This window comes from Fundulus heteroclitus, unplaced genomic scaffold (genome assembly GCF_011125445.2).
Source record: "Fundulus heteroclitus isolate FHET01 unplaced genomic scaffold, MU-UCD_Fhet_4.1 scaffold_28, whole genome shotgun sequence".
In the NCBI taxonomy this organism is placed as follows: Eukaryota; Metazoa; Chordata; class Actinopteri; order Cyprinodontiformes; family Fundulidae; genus Fundulus; species Fundulus heteroclitus.
The window spans coordinates 5,576,243-5,591,651 of NW_023396689.1; the positions used below are offsets into that span (position 1 = coordinate 5,576,243).

General features: G+C 39.9%; 1 protein-coding gene across 1 annotated transcript; it reads left to right on the forward strand.

Annotated features, from left to right (window-relative positions):
• The first annotated feature begins 5,865 nt into the window (after nt 1-5,865).
• LOC118556049 lies at nt 5,866-13,627 on the forward strand. Its single transcript, XM_036130130.1, has 5 exons — nt 5,866-7,316; nt 9,163-9,225; nt 9,446-9,509; nt 12,328-12,501; nt 12,583-13,627. Exons 1-5 carry the CDS (start codon nt 7,076-7,078, stop codon nt 13,451-13,453), a joined length of 1,413 nt encoding a protein of 470 aa, XP_035986023.1. The 5' UTR covers nt 5,866-7,075; the 3' UTR covers nt 13,454-13,627.
• Nucleotides 13,628-15,409: the final 1,782 nt, after the last annotated feature.

Consider the following 15,409-nt stretch of genomic DNA (forward strand, 5'->3'; position numbering starts at 1 on the left):
CTGTTTGCTCAGCCAGCTGGACGCTGTGCCTCTGCTCGTGTTCAGCCCTCACTGATGTAAGTCTCCAGTCTCTACGTGCTGCTCTAGTTAGTCCTGTTCTCTGAGGTCCAGCAGCTTGCCCTGCTCATTCTAGTGGTTCTTCGGACTGCATCGTATGTTCTCGTCAGCTCATGCCTTCATCATTGGTTCTGATATGTCACTGCCTGTAACTTCTGTCCTAGCTCAGCTCACTTCACCACCTGCATCTTCTGGTCCCCTGCCAATTCCGGCCTGCCTGACCCGTCTGCCAGTATTCAACTTTCCTTCAGTAAACCTTTTCAAAACGTGACTGTGTGTTCGGCTGAATATCGGGTTTCCCAGCTCTACTCGTTACACCTATTAAAATCAGGAAAGAACAATAGAGAAGAATGAGCTGGGATCTTAATTACTAACGCCTTATCTTTACTGAGCTGCACAGTCCTACACCTCTTAAAGTGTAAATAATGTCTAAATTTAAATGTATCAGTCCTGGTTATTGAGTCGTTGCTGTAGATTTAATGAGTTTATTTTACAAATGCAAATGAAACTCTGGGCCCAGTAAGCCTGAGAGGATTTTTTTTTAGCTGTGTGTCATCTAGGCTGCTACCACTTTACGAGCATGCAGTAGGTCTGGTTGGAAATCAGGACTCATGCTGAAACAAACTGACCTGTCTGTGGTGATACTGAGAGAACGTCCTGTCAGTTCACAGGCTGTACCTGCCTCTAATGTTTAATGGCATTTTATGGGTGCTGCTTCCATTCACCAGTAAAGTACAAATATTTAAATATGTTTTGATAATATTAATTTAATAATTAATAATGTTTTGTCAGTTTTTAGATAAAATGAGTCTTTTTCCACTCTTTGATATTATTATTGCAATGTTGTACCTGAACTAGAGTAAAAGGCATTCATACTGAATCACATGATGCTGTCTCTTGGTTTCTGTTTATGATTTCTTGTTTTCCTGCATTATTTACACACTTTTATGGTCCTCATGAATTTTTATGAGGCAATTTTTGACCACACCGGCTTGCTTGGTATAAAATCTATGTAAAATCTTAGCAATGCTAGATAACAAATTAGGTCTGAGTGTGGGCTATTTTCTTAAATGACATCTACTTCAGTCCAATATAATTGGAATGTGAAAACTGTTATATAGTCTTTTGGTTTAGTGCCTGTAGGAATCTCCAAAGCACATCCTTGTATGTTTAGTGCTTTTAGCAGCTAATAGTTTTCCGGTGGCGGTATGATTAGCCACAGAGCCTATCTGTTGGGTGAAGCCCATGTATGTATGTATGTATGTATGTATGTATGTATGTATGTATGTATGTATGTATGTATATATATATATATATATATATATATATATATATATATATATATATATATATATATATATATATATATATATATATATATATATATATATATATATGAGAGGGGATAAAACAATCCTCAGTTGTATTCCTCATGTTGAAAGTCACAAAAAAAACATTTTACCACTAAACTCATGAGGGGTAGCAGGAACCACAGGAGGAGCAGTTAGGGGAGGATTTTTACAGAGCAGATGTTAACTCTATCCTGGCAATGGAAATTTTAGAGACTGATGTCACGGGAGCAGAATGAAGGAAGGTTAAGGTCTCACAGCCTGAGAAAACACTGTCATGTGTTGGAAGAGGGCGAATGTGTCTCCTAACCCTGACATGTTTTTGTATAACGACATTAGAACGTACTTTGACTATATATACATATATATATATATATATACGTTTGTGTTATATATATATATATATATATATATATATATATATATATATATATATATATATATAAATACACGTTTACTTGTTCTCTTTTTCATATGCCACTTCCACAGATTCATTCTCAAATCTTTGCACAAGGAAAGAATGCCCGCCACAAAAACATCAAATTGAACTATCCCTCTTTCTGTCCAGTCTGCCTTTCATGCTTTCTTTTAGTCCCCAAGGTAATTGGTCCAAAGGACAAATCATGCCCTGCCTTATATGAGGGAAAGAGAAGCAAGGTGGAGATTAGTTCTACGTAGCTCGTTTGGGTGTTGAAAGAAGGAAAGAAAATTAAATAAATAACAGGTTAAGAACAGTGTAGTAAATAATGCACAAAAATATGTTTTTAACATGCAGAGTAATCATTTTCAAAAATCCTTGTTATACTGCATTTAGTTCAGCTAACCATATCAAGTTTAGAAAGGAACGACAACAGTGACCACTGACTTGAATCAGTTCCTTTAAATCCAGAAAACGGTCCAGCTAAACCATTTCCTCTGTGGATTGTTATCTGTGGCAAACATGCTGGCTGCTGCTGGATCCGTCTTTATAATGCAGCAGAATATTTCTGTTGTGGCTCAGAAAACAGACCATGTTGTCCTGTGGTCAAGGCAGTTCCTCTAGAAAAGGAATCCTGGGTGAAGCCCTTCAGTCGCCAACCTCCATACAACCAAGCACACCTGCTCCCCCTGACAAAGCTCAGCCCGGAAACATTCCTTTAGTAACTAATTGACCGGAAGTACAAGGAACTTAAAATAAGAATCTAATTGATTGATTCAGTTAATTATAAACATTTATAAATAAATTAATTGATTGATAATCAATAAATTGATGCAGACAAATAGATTAGATTGAAAGTGTCTGTAATCAGTGTAGAAATATCAGTCCAGTCCAGACTGGCTTTCCTAATGCCAAGGAGGGACTGAAAACTAATTATTTTTATTAAATTGTCTAAGGAATTCACACACATCAAACAGTGTTTTAGAGAAACTGCGGTTAGTGTCGAATAAATCAGATGTGGCCTGAGACGTCTGTTGCCCGTATCAAAAACCAGCTCTGTTCCTGAAGGTGATTCCATGATCTTCTGCTCACCTCCACCTGCTCTCCATGCTTTCTCCTCCTCTCCTCCCCTGTGTTTAAGCTGCCTGTATTCATCTCCCAGTTTCTGTCCTTACTATGCTTGTTCCTCTGCTCTCCTCTCCTCTGTGGACCCGTGCTTCCTGCCATCTACCTTATCCATGCCAGTTCAGTTAGTTTGTTCTCCATCGATCTGTGCATTTTCTTTATTTGCTATTAAAATCCCTCACCATCATCACACTCTGCGTTTGGGTCCTCCTTTACTCTGAAAATGAAGGTGAGGTCAGCAGCTCAGCCACTTCCAGGGGCTATCTGTGGGGACAGGGGCGCTCCTTGAAGGACAACTCCCACAGCCTGCAGCGAGGAACCCTAAGCTCACACACAGTCCAGGAGACGGTTGACTGAAAAATCATCTAGTGGATATTTCTGTCTTCTCTGTATGACCTACCTTCATCTGGTGTTGATTCTCATAACGAAGCATTGGAGTGGTATGTGGTTTCTTACTGGAGTTTGGTATTCCAATTAGATCTAGAAATGCATTTTTCATCAAAAAACACTGTAGAGCTTCTGATATCTTTATCTTTATAAATGCTGTGTGTGACAGTGTGTGTAACTCTGGTTTGTTGTCCTGTTTATACATACCAAGCAGAGGTCAGAAATGCTGTTCAGCACTGTAAAGAGGGTTCAGAAATCATGAATGCAATTCTAAACTATTGATGTGATCAGGATATGCCTGTTCAACGATAATGAAAGAGACCGTCTTTGTGTAGATAAACCCTCTCCTTGTTCTGTGATCTACTGCTGAAATGCAGACCATCAAAGGTTTGGTTCCAAGCTGCGTTCTGGAGAACCAATTCAGAAACTGGCTCAAGAACGTCTTTTGGTCTAGAACTAAAACTCTTTTTGATGGAAAACCTTTCCAAAAAGAGCATTTGGTAAAGTTTGTTGTGAAGGCAGCCAATTCAACATGGGATCTCTCCTCAGTAGAAACAGATTTTGTGAGAAGCACGTTAGAAGGTGTCGAGCTAACTGTCCCCTCACATATTCTAGTCTGCCTCCTGTATGGGCTTTGCCTGTTCTTCCTGTGCACATGGGACTTTTCTGGGGGAAAACGGCTAAATTGGACTCAGGACAGGTTGTGACTCGGCATGTGTTTCTGTGTTGGCCCTTCGGAAACAGGCGACTCGGCCAAAGCAGCCTACAGTTTACACGTCGACTGCAGACAGGAATCACACAAAAGACAAAACAAAAAAGACTTTTCCTTTTCAAATATGCTGTAAACAGGCTCCCGGTGTTGAATATTAGCACAAAAAAAAATGTTTCTAAGCATTTTGCATAATAGTGTCCTAGACAGAGACAACCAGTTATCAGTGAGCAGATCATCTTTATGCAACTGACTAGTGTATTACGAGGATGTGGAGAGCTGTCTGCTGATGATACGTGCTATCACTGTTCAGCCGGCCTGAGGACATTTGGGGGGGGCAAGTGCTGATAAATGACTGTGTGTGTGTGTGTGTGTGTGTGTGTGTGTGTGTGTGTGTGTGTGGTGGTGGTGGTGGTGGGGGGGGGGGGGGGGGGGGGGGGGGTTAAATACTGATAAGAGACCTGGAGGGCAACACCGATAAGCTCTTGTGCATTGAGTCATTTGGTCCGCATACTTAATTTCTAGAATTACATATACATACATATCTATATATATAGATATATCTATATATACACATATATAGATATATATAGATATATATGCTGCATGTTTTATAAGGTATGTGCACTGACATGTACATGTGAACTCCTACAACAACTGTGCTTTGGTTTAATCTTATTTCAAGACTTTTTTCAAATCTTTTTGATGTTTAAAGAGAGGACAATTTCAAATGTAGCTATTATTTTCTTTTTTCCGTCCTCTCGCTGACCTTGTTGCTCCAAATGAGGAGATAGAGAGAAAAGGTGGGGCTATGGGGGAGCCCTCCCTGGCGGGGCACACGGCTACATCTCTGGCTTTGGCTTCTTATCTGATGCGAACAGTTTTATGTTGAGCATCGACCAAATCTCACTGGATTTCCTGCTGTTTTCTGTTTGTTTACCAGTGACCATGCCGACGTCCTACGCGTCCGCCGTTGACAGACTGTAAAACCGGTAAGCAATTTCTATTTGCTGATTTCTACAACAGCATGAGACAAAAAAAATGGTTCAGATTGTGCTGCTTTTTTTCATTTACGTTCGTAGGAAATGCAATGCAAAAATAAATGCTGCAGTTTACTGCAAACAAATTAACTACTGTAGGTCTGCAGCTTGACTGGAAACGCTTTTAGAATAAGAATATAATAAATATTTCTTCAGACAGTCCTCTCCTTATTTTTAACTTGGAAACTCCCTGTTAGAGACAGACTTTTTAAATGTTTTGTAAAAGAAACCCATAGTTCTTCAGAAACTACTTGTTCAATAGTCATAAAGCTGATGTCTCCTACATAAGGTTGTTTTTCGAAGCGTGAAAAATCTGCTGCAGGTATCAGACTGAATATCCAACCTGTGTGTAGGAGGGTGTAAGGCTGCTTGGTATGGAGAGGTTTGTGAGTGTAAACCCTTTAGATGTCAGAACTGGCTGTGTGTGTGGTGAGCAATCTAGGCTCTGGTCAGGGTCTATTAGGATAGGCGTGGCTTTTAGCAACAAATCCATCAGACTGGTTGCAGCTAATCTCAGGACTGAGCCTTGGAGGGGTTTCTCAAGCTTCTCTAAAGGAGATCAACTCTTCTGGTTCACTCTGAAAGGTTGTTGAAAGATGAACGTCAACCTGAAATCCAAGTTAATCCCGACCATCACAACAGAAGTAGGGCTGCCCAGTGGCGCAGTTGGCAGCACTGTAGCAAGGAGGTTCTGGGTTCAAATCCCGGTCTGGGGTGTCTGTGCATGGAGTTTGCATGTTCTCCCTGTGCGTGCGTGGGTTCTCTCCAGGTACTCCCTGGCTTCCTCCCACCGTCCGATTGGACTGTCCAAATTGCCCTTAGGTGTGTGCCTCCATGTTGGCCTGTGATGGACTGGAGACATGTGCAGAGAGTAGTAGGCAATGGATGGATGGATAACAGAAATAGAAATAATATTTCATTTCCACCCAGAGAATAAGTAGCTTTACATTTACATTTGAATAACTCTCGTCCTACATGTCTAGTCAGATGGTTAGTGCTGGAGCCTTCTGAGGGGCAGTTTGATCTCCCCATTCATACATTTAGAGTTATAAATATACAAAAAGGCACAAACAGAAATAAAGTTGCAGTATAACCCAATGGCAAAAATGTGCACACCCTTAAATTAAAACTTGCCCATTCTGCCATGCAAAACCTCAGATTGTGAGAACCTCTCTTGCCATTTCATTGTTGATTTGGGTGCAGTGTTGGACTTACTGACGCTGAAAATAAAACCTCTCTCCATCTTTCTGCTCCCTGGCAAACATTCACAGTTTGGGGGTAAATAAGACATTTGCAACTTTTCATTTGATGAAAAGCAACCCCAGAGACTGATGCTGCCACCACCATGTTTCACCGGGATGTGGAGTTCTTCTGTTGATACTCAGTGTTGTCTTTGTGCCAAACATACTTTTTGTTACGTTAGATCATAGCACTTTTTCCCACAAGGTTTTTTCGAATATTCCTGCCAGGTCTGGACGTTCTCAGGATGTTTTCAGGATGTTTTTCTCCTTCAACCTGACTAATTTTGGAAATTGCCACATGTTCAGAGTTTCTTTGGCCCTCATGGCAGCCTCCCTGACCAGTTAGAGCCTTTTTGTTCTCATGTTCCCCCATTATCAATACTATAAGCGAGTAAAGATGATGGACAGGTGTCTTATATTGTTTACGTCGCAGTAACCTGACAGTTTTACACATGAGTGGAGATCTACTGTAGCACCTGTGTTCACGTGGTCCTGGTGTTCTTCCCTGGTTAAAAAGCAAGCTGAACAGAAGCCTTGCTCCCAGTCCAGCCTGTTAGTTGATGCTTATGACTTCATGGTGCTATACCTCCCTCTGTTCACTGTGGGTAGAAAGGTAAAAACAACACATCTAAGCACAGAAACGGTGATAATTAGATGACTGTAAAGGTGATAGCAATATGTTCCTGGCATATATTAGCTGCATTACAGATACAGTTTAATTGCTTTTTGACCATCGTGCTTCTCTTTTAATGACCGCATCCATTTTGAGCAGGACAGTGGCCACACTAACCAGCCACATTATGACAGAATCAGAAGCTTCTGGGGCGGGGAAGCCCCCCTCGTCCTACATGATTTTTGTGGTGGTCTTCCTCTTCTTCCTGACTGGACTGCTGGGCTTCCTTATCTGCCACCTCCTGAAGAAGAAGGGCTATCGCTGCAGAACTGGAGACCTGGAAGATGAAGAGGACAAGCTAGGGGAAGATGAATATGGTAAGGAGGGACGAAAAAGGAGATAAGTCTTTTTTAATATTAATGGGATGTTTCTAATTTGTTTGCTTGTCTTATAACTCATTTGATATTTGTTGGCTGATAAGTAGGCTACTTGTGGAAATGCAGAAAAATGCAAAGATAGTTCCCTATTTTCCTTTGAGGCTTGTTTGCAGCAGATCCTGATAAAAAGCTGGCAGGTTTTCAACAGTTTAAAGCCAATGTTCCACTTTGGCTGCTGTTAAATGCTGCTCTGAAATATTAATGCATGTTTGCTGAAAACAGCTGCGATGAAATACTGCTACTGCAGCACACTCTCATTTTATATCTAATTTTCCTTTCTTCTCCAAGCTCTATTAGTTATGATTTAAAATTTGATCTCAATGTTGACCAAAGTATTTGTGATTAGAATTTTTCCCCATTTTTCTAGTATTTAACACTTTGCTTAATCCTTTTGTTAAACTACAAATCATGTTATTTTCACAATAAAGGCATATTAAAATAAAATCTGAATAGTTTTAAGTGTTACAGCAGCCTCCAGATTTATTGGCAATTTTTTAAAAAAAAAAAACATTCAAATTAATACTTTTTTGTGGAAGTAGTAGTGAAAGGTTAATTTATTTAAACTACAGATGTAAAAACATTTTGCCCTGAAAAATGTAAAAAAAAAAAAAACAAACATTCAATTATAATGATAACCATAGAATAAATGTAACCAAAGCCTTTTTGGAATTTATACAAGAAAAGTCTAATAAGTAATCAATTACTTTTTTCTTGCTTGGGTAGAAATGAGATGCATTTCCTTTAGTTCACACAAGGACAGAACTTTAAAGTGACTTTAAGACAGATGTGTGTTGATATTTATGCAGCCACCCATTAAACTACAGTCAGAGAGATAGTTGAAAAGTTGCAAACAACCAGAACTGTATCAAAGTCTCTTATGTTTATTTTTCCGACCTGCCCAGTGAGCAGCTATCCAGGCCAACTGAATTGTGCGCTGTTTTCTAACTGCAACTCGGACTTTAACTAGGACAGTGTGCGTTGGTCACATGACACTAAGATTAAACTTTTTGGCAAAAAAAACTCTGGTTGTGTTTGGCATTAAACAAAAAGTGAAAACATGATAAAATCTGACTCTACACAGTATGGTAGAAGATCTGGGATGCTGTGGGTCTCTATGTGATTTTGTTAATGCCGTTAACTTTTATTTCTAAATATGGGATATTTTTTCCTCTCCGAACTTAATGGACTAAAATGAAAGCTTACATTTTTTTTATAGTATTTAATGGGACATAATGCAACTGTAACAGAAGTTTAATATATTTTATAGCTTTTCACATTAAGATTAAAATTTCTACCAGCCGTGCCAATAAGAATAGAGGGTGCCGTTCTATAAGAACAGCTGAATGATATCCAGTGTTCTGACAAAACTGACATAAAGCAGCTGGTTCCGAATCTGTTTCTTCTCCTTACCATTTCATCCAGTTCTCTCCATCTCTCTCTCCTTTTATCGGTCACAAAACCTCCTGAGACATACACAAACACTCACAGTCTTTGAAAAGGACTCCCAAACACAAACATGCCTCACTTTGATACGTGGAACTGCTCATTCACATGTTAAGACATTTCTATACATGTAAACAGACACCAGCATAAACAGATATGATAGCAGAGAGAGAGAGAGAGAGCTCTGAAATACCTAATGATTACTCAGAATATTTTATTGCTTGGAATGCACACTCTAAAATGACTGCCTGAGTCGTTAACGGCTTGTAATTGTAGGTGACCGAGAAGATTGTTATAAAAACTTTGGTTTTATTTGTTCTATGTCTCGTTTCGCTGTGTTTAGATGAGAACGATGAGAACCAGGACACCGTGGAGCAGATTCTTAAGTGTATCATGGAAAATGAAGGTAACAAATGTTATGTTACTGCACTGGTTATTCAGTGCTATGATGCTTGGATTAAATTATTTCAGAATTAAACTATTTTAAGATTGTTTTGATCTCTGATCAAATGTATTTATGGCATTATGTTTCATGTAGCTGTTTTCTCTCAGTCCGAATCAGTATTTGTGAGAAAAGTCATTTAAGTTGGTGGGTTTGTGATTGGGATTCTTCTTGTCACCTCCAGCCAACATGGAGGCCTTCAATGAGATGTTGGGAAACCATAACGTCTGTGTCCGACATGATCCAAGGTAAGCTCTTTTACATAAATCAGTGCTGAAACTACACCGACACATTTTCTTTACTATTATGACAGACAAACCTTAGAATATATACTCTGTGTTGGTAGGGCTGGACCTAGACATTTGGGGGCTCTAAGCAGAATGTATATATATATATGTTTTTTTTTTTACCAAAGAACACAGAAACACAGTTAAGCATTCTGAAAACCAAATGCTTTATTTTGAGAGCTACTGGGGCTCTTTCTCCAACTAATAAGTATGAGAAAATAACTATTTTTTTGGGATGGTGGTGGCAAAAAGAATTGATGCTCCATATGTGGAAACTGGACTCTTGTCTACGCTTTATGGATGGGAGAAATGTCTGAGTGGAGTAGAGTCTGATAAGACATGGGACGTTCTTCTGAAATATTTTAAAGTTGAGGACATGCAGCCTTTAACAACCCCTTTCTAGGTTATATAATATGAACATGTGAAATCCTTTTGTGTTTTCACTTTTCATTCTACTTTGCCATCTCTGTCACAAAAAATGTATCTATTAATTTGACTGAGAAGTATAGTACATGCATATCTGCTGTTTGGTTCAGGATTTTGGATGTGTTTTCTCTTTTTATGTTGTGTTTCTTCTCTTAAAAAAATCAGATAAACATAAAAAAAGCATTCTCCTTAGTCACGAATCCCAATTGGAGCACATTTTTCACACAATGCGGGAAGATCCAACTAGCTAAGTCAAAACAAACGTGTTTGCCTGGTGGACCAGCACTAGAGTGAATTATGGGATTGTAAACTTTCATCATCTTTACCATTACTTTGTCCTTTTGGTGCTCATTAAAAATGTCCTGGTCCCACAGTAACATGACTAAAAACACAAACTTCTTCTCTTCAAAGAAACAGCAGTAAGATAATAAAATTATCTCTTCACATCTTTAACTTTAGGGAAACTGAACATGCAAGAGTCATGTACAATGAAGAAAATATGGTAACAAAATGTAGAAAACTGCCTTAATGCAAACTTCCAGTGTTGCCATGGAGAGGCATAAAGACACTTAGCTGCTCTGGGCTGAATAGCACCAGCTGCACAGTCCTGTCAGCCTTTCTTGCCTTAGGACCTTAGGTATGTTTTAATCAGTTTTAGCTTTAAAAGTTGCAAGTTTGAGAAGCTTCTTGGTCCGAATTACACATAATTAACGTTGGTTCTATGGTTGTTTCGATTTTTGCAGGCAGTGAAGCAACAGTGAGTCAGTTTACATTGTGTCAATCTCAGGGGCCCCCTTTGGCCACAAGGCCCAATGCATGCCTAACCACAGGTCAGAGTTAAAGGAACAATAAGTAAGACATTTACCATAAAATTAACCAAATATATTCTTATTTGTCACCCAGGATGAAAGTAACATTTCCTTTAAACAATTGGTCCTCTCCATAAACAACGTCTTAGTCAAGTTTTTCTCCTTACAAACCAAGAGGTATGGTCCGGAACTACTTCGGTTCAGAGTGTAGCCTGTGTTTACTTCCTGGTTCCTCAGCCAATCTTATGAGAGTTCCCAGGATTCTTTATCTTGGAAAAAGAGCAGCAGCCTGCAAATATAGAAGCCAGTAAGAGAAGCAGACCAGAAACAGAACAGAATACATCATATCGCTATTCTGTGGAAGTAAAAATTCAGTGGAGTATCACACCAGACCGTTGAAAAAAGGCTGTTCTCCATGAAGGCGTTGTGTATGTGTTGTTCCTATTTGCAACAGTAGGTGTCAGTATTACTTATTGCTCCTTTAAAGACCTGCTAATTACACAACGGTGAGCAGCTATTGGTCACTGCTCATGATACTGGGTTAATATGTTAAGGGCTTTTCTACTGTTAGAACCCAGGAGGGAGATTCATGGGGTGAAAATGTCTAGAATATGTTTCAGAGACATACGAGAGAGAAGGATGATTAGCGCAGTTAGCGACTAGTAGCACTGGGTTCTGTGTGTTCCCTGTTGAGTAGGTAAACCCCTGATTAAATGTTGGGTTTGTAAAAAGACTAGCAATATTTCTGTCTTTGCATGGATAGAACCCAAAAGGATACAAGGAGCAACTTTTGTGTGGTACATTCATGTCTCATCCGCTGACATATCCCCTTCTGTTTAAAAGTAGCAGCCTGAATTAACAATTTTTCGTCAAGCTTACACTTCTTCTGCTTCCTCCGACTTAATCTTTGAAGACAACACTGAGGCTGAATCTGTGCTCACTCAGTGGCACCTTCTACACTCAACTGTCTCGTTGTCTGCAGGACATGTTATGGCTTAGATACTGGGACATTCCTGATCAGGACGAGTCAAGCATCAAATCAGACCTGGCCACCAGCCAGGTTTTCATATGATTGCTAATAATTTCACACAGAAGTTCACCAAAGGACAATATTCAATAATTATCCCTAAAATGGTTTAAAATATATAATTTAATGACTTCTGTAACCTAAAAAAGTAATGTGTAAAGGCCTGATTAGCCTGATGATTACATCCTAGAGGGGAATACCTAATACAAAGTTGTTTAAATGGGGACCAAAGTTTCAGGGATTCACAACTTATTGATGTCTAACAAAATCACAACTTTATTTGATGATCTTTGTACAAACATACGTGTTGGTCTTTGCCTTTACTGTCCTTTAACAATGTCAAAGATTTGGGGTAATTTACGGCAAAATTTCAATCTTTAGGAAAACATGTGATGCCAAAATTTTGACTTTGTAAAGTGCCGTGAGATGACATACTTCATGAAATTGGCGCTACATAATAAAATTGAATTGAATTGAATTAAAATTTGATGCCAAAATCTCCCATGTTGATATCCAGGTTACGAAAGGAGTCCATTGGTGGTGTTCCTCCCCATCACCATACAGTCCACTCAGGCACCGACCACAACTCCTGCCTCCTCTGCACTCAAGTTCGAGCGAAAAAGGGCCGCAGACAAAGCAGAACACCCCGTTTCAAGAAACCTGGAGAGCAGACAGTTTTTTCTGTTGGGAGGTAAAAAGGCAGAATTGAGCCATTTTGTTAAGGTAAAATGCATGTTTGCAACGTCAAACATTGTTCACTCTATCTCCTCAGGTTTCACGTGACACACTCTGCTAAGAAGCCCCAGGGAGGTTCTAATCGATTGGCTGCATCGGGGGACCAGTTGGACCAGTCCCAAGACAGTGACGAGAGAAAGGAGGATGGATATAATCTAAAAAATATGTTTAAGGAAGTCCAACCACCTTCAGATGGTACCAATGGTGTTGCTGCAAACGTGGGGAAGAGAAAGAAGAGTCTGACCATATTTGGGCTAAGGCGGGGCAGTGATCCTTTAGGATTGAGAGTAAAAGACAGGGCATGGAGAGAGACTGGGGGGATTAGATTTGCTGCTCAGAGGCCACCTGTAGTGCTGGAGGAACCTGTACAGGCAGAGAAGGTTGAGGCTTGTCCAGAGTCTGGCACTAAACCTGGTGCCAAGCGGAATACTGAGCCTGCTTCAGTTCAGTTTGAAGGTAAAACCTCAATTCTAAAACGATCCCCAAAGTCTAACTCTGGACCCCAGGAAGGTTCCAAACTTGAACTGAGTTCTGACCTGCAAGAAAAGATGAGTACAGGAGCCTCCGCCCCCACCTCCCTGCCTATTTCACATGCCAAATCTGAAACTGTCGACAATAAGGTATTAAAGATGGAAGATCCTGGACCACTACAGACCTCAACCCCCATTGACACCCCACCTGCACCAGTTCTAGGTTTCACCTCTGTCTTGTCCACTGGTCAGTCCCATTTGAACAAAGACTTTATGGCTGTCCGAGCTTTGTCTGACCCATGTTCCAGCCCAGATCCAGAACCGGCCATCAGTGGTGGCCTCGCTTTAATAAGCTTAGGTTCATCTCCTGCAACTTCTTTCCTAAACAAGACCTTTTTCATCGGTCTCTTCTTTAAAAACAACCTACCTCATCCCTGACTGAGTCACCAAGCCCCAAAAGCAGCTTAAGAAAGACAACAACAGAGGTGACCAATACCATACTGTCGTCACCACTAGAACCAAGTTCTTCTCCAACCGCAGCTTCACCTTATCCAATCCTAATGTCAGAAAGGTTTTCCGTCAGATCTGCAACCCAAGGAAACACAGTTTCAAGTTCATATCTATAAAGGAACACAAGCTAGAAGAACAAAATATAGAAAAAAAGAGGCCGGGAATCCTAAAAACATCAAAGCTGTCTCCAGTTGCCACAGGAGAAACCAATCTCTTCTTCTGAACAGATGTTGAAGGACAGACTGAGCAGTCTGCCTTGTCACCCTCCAGCCCGTTGTCCCCATCCTCACTTCAAGGGAGTAGAATAAGTAGTGTAACAATTGTCAAAGCCAGTCCTGATAGCAAGAGAGAGTTTTCTGTCATCACTATGGTGGACAAAGAAGATGTTACAGTGGACCAGAAAGGGGAGAGTGCTGAAATTCCATTCAAATCAGAGAAAGGCCAAATGAGCTCAGCTATTGGAAAGCAACAAGAGATTCTTGTTGGTGAATCTGAAGTTCATCGCAGAGGAACCTCAGGAGCAGAAACTAGCTCATTTCTAGGTCAAGACAAGGAGGACATGATGGAGATGGAAGATATTAGGGATTGCAAGGTGACACAGATGGATGTAGGCAAGGAGTCGAGAGAGGAGATGTTGGGTAATCAATCAGAACAGAACCAAGACGGAACGTCTCAAGATGATGAAGAGTTTGCTGCATCCTGTAGTGATTCAAGAGGAGAGAAAAGTCGTACCACAAACTGAACTATGTAATAATATAAATGACAAAATATGATAATCAACAGTTTTTTATTCACTTAATGACAGATGATGTGAAGATTTTCACCCTTTTTTTAGCCACCAGACTGGAATATTGGTTGGGGTAAAAGTTATGGTTTGTTTGTCATTTTAGTTCTTCCAGTTTGCCACTTATACCACCACCCAATGTTTTTGGGCTATGTATGAACAATGACACTGGCATCATCACCTGACCAGCAGTGTAAGAGTTTCACTGAATGTCCTGAAATGTCTCTATAAATACCAGAGAGATGGGAGCAAACTTTCTTCACACACCTATGGGATGCTGTCATTCTGTAGTCCTTCCACAACACAGCACGGTTGTCTCTCAATCTAAGATTTTCCCTTAGTACCATCCCATGCATTGTCAGATATTCACACCTGTTCCAAAGGAAGCTATCTAGAGCCCATCTCTACATAACCATTAAGAATATCCGTGCAACTAGAATCATCCACTAAATACTTCCTGCCACAGTTGATAACTCCAACACATGTAGGACATGCTTCAGGGACGGTGTCCACACAGTACAGCTTCATTTAGTGGAACAGTGATAGCAGAGGCAGCAACAAGTCAGTGTTTTGCCAGTCATATGCAAGTCTCAAGTGTTTTCATCATGTCTTAAAGCAAGTCCCAAGTAAAGACCTTCAGGTACCAAGATGAGATCTGGAAGTCCAGAGTCAAATCCAAGTCTTAAACTTTGAATTTGTGAGTCCTTATCCAGTGACTTAACCAAATATGTAAATCAGTTATAGAATAATGATACATGCTTTGAACTAATCATGACTGCTTTAATAAAAGGTAAAGTTATTATACATGAAGTACGCAGCTGATTAAACTACACAGATAAGGATCAAAAATAAAAAGTGATAATTCTGAATCTGACAGCAAATAACCGAGGACTCCAAAAAAGGATTAGTGTTTTTTACTATACAGCTAGACCTCTCTCGAATTCAAACACTGACTATAAAATGAAATATATTTAATTTTAGGGTGTCGTCTATCCCAAAGTGTCAGACTATAGATGCATGTTCAATGTACAAACTAAATAAAAAAAATGCAAAAAAACAAAGCTGCTTCACAAAAATATAGTTTTAACGCCACTTGTTTT